Here is a 6,013-nt window from a genome sequence, read left to right as displayed (position 1 = left end):
AGGAGAGAGAGAGAGAGAGAGAGAGAGAGAGAGAGAGAGAGAGAGAAAGGCAAGCATAAACATGCTCTACTCTCCACGCTTATTGACAATTTCTGTTTCTCTTTGGGACAACCTTCAGAGCCACTCAGTGTGTGACACAGGTGGTGTTAGACCAAAGTACTCGTCCTTCTTCTGGGCCCCTCTAATATTTGTGTTCTCCTTCCATTACTGTTTCGGTTCTTACTCCATCTACCTTACTATAGTTATTTGAGTACATGATTGTCTCCTCCAGGAGATGGTAAGTTGCCCCAAGGCACAAACTGTGCCTTACCAGTCTCTGTATATCTAGCAGCAAGCACGTTATAAAGGCCCCCACTGCACATTTTCACCCAGAACTGAATTTCTTCCTGTTGTCAGTAATCAAGACAAACCTGAATTTCATGTAGACTTCCTTCTGCTTGTCCTCTCTCGAATGATATTAGAATAGGCAAACCACCAATGCAAACACGTTCAAACCAGAGAGAGGTCAATAAAGGAGAGCTTGGCATCCTTCCAACCATAACCCAGTACTAATTGATCACTGTCCCTAGACATCAACAGGTGAATGAACAGAGTGGGCACTGGAGGACAGAGGCCTCCTCTGCCAGGCCCAGGGCTCCACCCACACAAGCTGTGCAGCTGTGTGAGCAGTAGGAAAACCAATGGAGAAGTAACCGGGAAGGGCTTGTGCTATGGCCCAGTCAGCTTCTGCCCCGGCGGCTGTGTGACAGGGCAGTGCCTTTGTGGGCCCTTTTCTCTCTGCCCAGGTCTTTGCCAGTTGTTTTAGGTGTCATCCTTTCTTGTTGGAGTTCAGATACAAATCTATCTGTCCATATTTGGCACCACTGTTTTTGCTTTCTTATTTGGGAAAAACATTTTTTTTTCCTGATTACAAAAGCAATATGTTTTACTATGGAAAAAGTGCTAAGTAAACTTTAGTCTCCTTCCAATCACCCAGAGGAAACCAGTTGCTAATGCTTTGTTGTAAATTCTTCAAGAGCATTTTCTATGTACAGTTAAACATTGGGGGTCACATGATCTATATAGTTTTGTTACCTCACATTTTTCACTCATCAGGGTATCATAGACACATTTTAAACCAATACATAAACATCTGTAACATCATTGTTACTAGAAGCACCATAATTGATTTAATAAGTCCCCTCTTATTGGACACTTAGGTTGTTTCTAATTTTTCCCTATTACAAACGATACTGCAAGGGCCATTGTTTTAACTAAGCCTTCGATCGTGTATTTTCAAGACATGTAATTATTGTTTTTCTCATTCTTAGGAATTTTTTGACGTGTGGCCAGTCCTGATGGGTGAAGCTCCACCCTACACTGGTCCCAGGACTCCAGATGGAAGGGTAGGTCTCTCTCTGGCCTGTTCACTATGATCAAATGTTTCATGAAATTCAATTGTAAGGCACTGTAGACCCTGCTGATGTTTCTTTATCACTTGGGTATTGATCTTCTCTGGGTTGGGTTGTCTCCCTTGAAGTTATAATTCGGCTTAACAGCCATACCCTGTAATTTACAAGTTGTTTTTTAATATCTGGCTGGACTTTTATAGTAACTTTTACAGAAATCAATCTTTTCATTCCACAGAAGAGGAAGTAGCCCCAGAAAGGTCAAGTGACTTGCTCAAGAATTCATCCAGCAGGTGCTCAGAATTATACACAATAGAGCAGGAAATACCCTTAACATTTAAGTGAAGTGTATAAATTGATAGCCAGAAGGTCAATTCCAGCCAGTAGATAAGCTTGTTTGGCTGCATATATTTAAAAATCTTTTTACTTGAAAAAAAAAATTGAATTGGTAGCCTGGCACTTAAAAATCAAGATGTTTCTCATAAACATCTATATTCTCAGTGTCTTTTGAAAAGATGGAAGATCAGTCAAAACTTGACCCACAATCCCGCAGGGTAAATTTGACTGGAGCTGAGTATCAGCTGCCTCTTTTGAATGTGGCCTGAGCTCTCTAGTTTGCCACAGCCCCCACCACTTCCTCTTGTGTTCACCTGGGCCCTGCTCTCATTTATGTTTCTATCGGGCCTCTAGGCACTTAAGCTCGTGACCTCTGGTCTTATACCATTGCTTCATTTTAAACATGAGGCACAAACACTGTAGAGAAGCTGAAATGGTATATGTGGGGATGTGGAGCTGATGCAGAATAAATAGATCTGGTACTCAAATGGCCTATAGGACTTATACCTGTAGAATGACTGAATGACCTTAGCTGAGGCCACACAGAGTCATGCCCTGAACTGTGTTTTAGTCCAGTGCTCTTCCCACAAGGCTTTTTACTTTATTTATTTTTTTTTTAGCTGAGTCATCCTGCCATCTGTTGGTAGCTCAGCAGCAGCTCAGCTCGGGCCGGGACTTGAACCGCTGTTGCTCAGAGCTCGCACTCTTGAGCGAGCTCTTAACCAACTAAGCCACTTGGCCAGCCTCCCACAAGCCTTTCTAAACTGTCTAAAATAGCATATCAGTTTCTACTAGGAGGCTTGATTTCACCCAGCCAACCCTAACCCTAACCCAAATAAAGGGCCGTGTGTGTGTGTGTGTGTGTGTGTGTGTGTGTGATAGACTTTATTTAGTCTCAAATCCAACTCTTGCCTATGAGCTTTGTATAAGCACCAGAAAAGATTTCAACCATGGACTCTATATGGTCTGCTGTGCTTTATCCAAAATGAACTTTATAACCTGCTGTTGTCCTGTTTCAAACTGCTTTTTGACCAACCCCAATTTCATGATTTCCTTTGGGAAGACTGAGTCTTCAAGGATTACATCATGTGCCACTGTCAAAAATGATTTGGGGACACTTTTCCTTTTCAAATACAGCTTTTCATGTTGGCGTAGCTGACATGTTACCACTGAGATTTTTCTCCAATTTACATATGAGCTCGACTTGTATTTCCTGGAAATTTAGAAGGAGAAAAACTGGACTAGAGATCACCATAGCCTTCAGGCACCACCAACTTCAATTAACTTCAATTTTCTTGGCTACTTTGATATTCAGCTCTCTGAGCTGAGCCCTGAGGTCAGAGGTCATCTCCAGCTCCAAGATGGCCAGAGAAATGTCAGGTTCTAACTTCAAGCTCTTCACCCTCAAGCACCCCAATCTTTAAGATTGAACTGAATAGGGCATTTTTCTCACTGAGTGTCAATCCAGAAAGAGCTGCCCATCGTTTGATCAATTCAAGAAGTTTTGATTTCACTGAGGTGATTAGCATATTCATGGTTAAGACTTTTCTTTTCCCAAACCCTTCTCCATCTCAGGTAGCAAGGGCTCAGTCAGTCCTTGCAAGAGTTTGAGGCATTACATTGTGATGGAAAAAACCAGAAGGCAAAGGACTTTGGTTTGGGTTGGTTGCTAACTTGTAGGGTGAACTTGTCAAATACTAACTGATGGTCTTCTATTTTCTCATCTGTGGGGTGCTGCTCCTGAATTCATCTCCAAAGTCAGTTCCAGGTTTAGGACCCAGCTGGTGAGGAAAACACACATAGGCCTGAGCTGGGACCCAGATACAGCATGACAGGATTGGCCAAAAGTGGATCTTCTGGGAAGAGCGTGGGCTTGGGGGAAGAAAGCCTGAGTTCGGATCCCTGCTCCACCAGCTAGTTACGTGGCCTTGGGGAACCTCTCTAAGCCTCACCTTTCTCATCTGATTATGCCATTTACTCTTCTCAGCTAGTTTATGAAGGAGGGGTCCTTGGATTTTCCTCATTGGACAGTTGAGGAGGTTGAGGTCTGGAGGGGTCAAATCGTTTGCACAAATTCAAACCCCAGGACGCTTTTCTTTCTGGTAACCGATGTGACAATCATGCTTTTGGACATTCCCTTTGCCTTCTATCACTGCTCTCACGCTTTATCTGCCACATTCACATTAGAAATACAGCTTTTGCCTGGATGTTGACCCATTAACCTCCCCCAAATCTTGGATCTGAAGCTCCCCAAGTGCAACTACAGCTCACTTCATCTCCTTTTAAAAACAGAATGTTGTACATGGGTATTTTAATGATTAGATAGTTATACAGGCTAGTTAGGCTTTATGGGGGAGGGGGGATACCCCCCCAAAAAGCACTTATTTTAAAACTGGTATATTTCCATGCATGATGACTTGGCTATAGCTGCATTTGTAGCTCTTTCAAAGACCCTTGTGTTACAGCCTTAGCTGCTCAGGTGGAATGTAACAAAGGTGATCATTGATGGCTTAGTTTTGACTTTCCAAAGGCTAGCAAACACTTACATGAATATGGCCTTGAAGGCAGCTTGGCTGAACTACAGTGTATGAAAAAAGCCCTGTTCACTTAACGCACAGTGATCTTTTTGTTGCTTTCTGTGAAAACAAATTGATTCTCCTGTGGGTTTCAAAAACAACACTTCCATTTCTAACCTTTCTAAAGGAGTCTCGTGATCATTCCTTGGATTGGGCAGCCTGTGGGGCCCAGGGAGCTGGCAGCTTGCCTGGGAGTGCAGTGTGCAACCCAGGCCCAAGGACAGATGTCCCCAAAGCAAAGACCTGAAGGAGGTCGAGAAGGTTGTAAAAGTCAGCCCACTCCTCCTCCCAAGTGGAAACTTAGCTCTACCAAAGTCACAGCAGATAATTCGGCCACCTTTGCTTTCTATAACTACCTACAGAGTACAACTTCACTTTTCACAAATGTTCTTAGCAAAGTTTGTTTATATTTATTGAAAAACTAATGCATGAGCCACAGCGAAAACTCACACCATACAAAAGGGAACACCACAGAAATCCAGCCTCCTGAGGCAGACACTGTTATTTGTCTGTCTTTTCAGGAATGTCTATTAATAGCCAGATATTCCTGGATATAATACGTATTCCACTACCACCGTCCTCGACGAATGTGATGATTCTGTTTTGTGCCTTACTTTGCCCACTTGACTATATTTTAACATCTTTCTCTATCAGCACAGATATAGCTCTGTTACCCCAGAGACATGTTGAGTGGCCACTGTATGCAGGCACTCAATTTGTTTCACCAGTCTCCTAAAGATGGCCATTACATTGTCTCCAGGCTTTGTAAAGCAGCCTGGCTGAGACCCCTGGATGGGGCAAATGACACTTACCCACATTTGGGAGTATACTTATGGGATTCATTACTGCATGTGGAAATTACTGGGTCAAAGAACATATGCATTTTAATCTGTGAGGGATATTGCTAACTATCCAACCACAATCTCAGATTTGTAGCTGGGAGCGGCTTTAGAAATTTTCTAGTCCAGTTTGTAAATTTCTCTGATTGTCTTAGAACCCCAGACTTGCACAATGGCTGCCTTGCCTGGGGTTAATGGGGAGCAGGAAGGTAGGAAAGAGAACGAGAGACCAGAGATGAGGATCTCCCTGTACCCAACGCTGCTGCCCTGAGGGCAGCTCTACTTTTCATCTGCTTTATATGATTGAATCTCATGCTTGTTTGGAGACAGAGTTCTGCTTTTCAACAGCAACAATAAACAAACACCGCTGATTTTGCAGCTGGAGAAACTGAGACCCAGAGAGTACATACAGTAAAACCAAGGGCACAGCACGAATCTTCACTCTAGGTCTATTCTGAGCTCCAATTCATCATGCTGTGGGGTTCATCCAGTCTCCCCTTGGATGCTTCCTACTTGAGAGAGCTCATGTGTACCCTCGGGCAGCTGATGGCTTTGGAACGGTTCTAGCTTCTGCCTCCTGTTAAGCCAGGGTGTGTCTTCTAGAAGGGCTCAGCCACTGTAGCTGCTGCCAATGCTGGTTGTTGAGGAACACAGCCTCTCCCTCATGGGCCTAAAGAAGGTCATGGTTGCCCGTCAACCAAGCGGACCTTCAGGCTCCCTTGACTGGATCAGGAATTTTTCACTGGGGAACTTCTGAGTCAGGAGGCCTGAGGGGGACCAAGGTATCTACATTTAAATCTTTAAAGCAGTACTTCTCAAAATACCTGTAGTAAAGGAACAGGTTTTTTTTGGTTGTTGTTTCTGTTTTTTATTT

At 43.5% G+C, this 6,013-nt stretch overlaps 1 protein-coding gene across 3 annotated transcripts in view; it reads left to right on the top strand.

The window, feature by feature from the left end:
• Nucleotides 1-6,013, top strand: part of PDE6A (phosphodiesterase 6A) — a 59,371-nt gene that overhangs the window by 20,322 nt on the left and 33,036 nt on the right. For all 3 annotated transcript variants that reach the window (XM_019630082.1, XM_019630083.1, XM_019630081.1), the window contains exon 5: nucleotides 1,311-1,385. In XM_019630082.1, coding sequence (XP_019485627.1) covers nucleotides 1,311-1,385 — 75 coding nt within the window. The remainder of the gene's footprint in view (nucleotides 1-1,310; nucleotides 1,386-6,013) is intronic.

The sequence above is a fragment of the Hipposideros armiger genome, unplaced genomic scaffold (genome assembly GCF_001890085.2).
Source record: "Hipposideros armiger isolate ML-2016 unplaced genomic scaffold, ASM189008v1 scaffold_888, whole genome shotgun sequence".
In the NCBI taxonomy this organism is placed as follows: domain Eukaryota; kingdom Metazoa; phylum Chordata; class Mammalia; order Chiroptera; family Hipposideridae; genus Hipposideros; species Hipposideros armiger.
The sequence above is the reverse complement of the archived record's forward strand: the minus strand, read 5'-3'. Positions and strand labels throughout refer to the sequence as shown.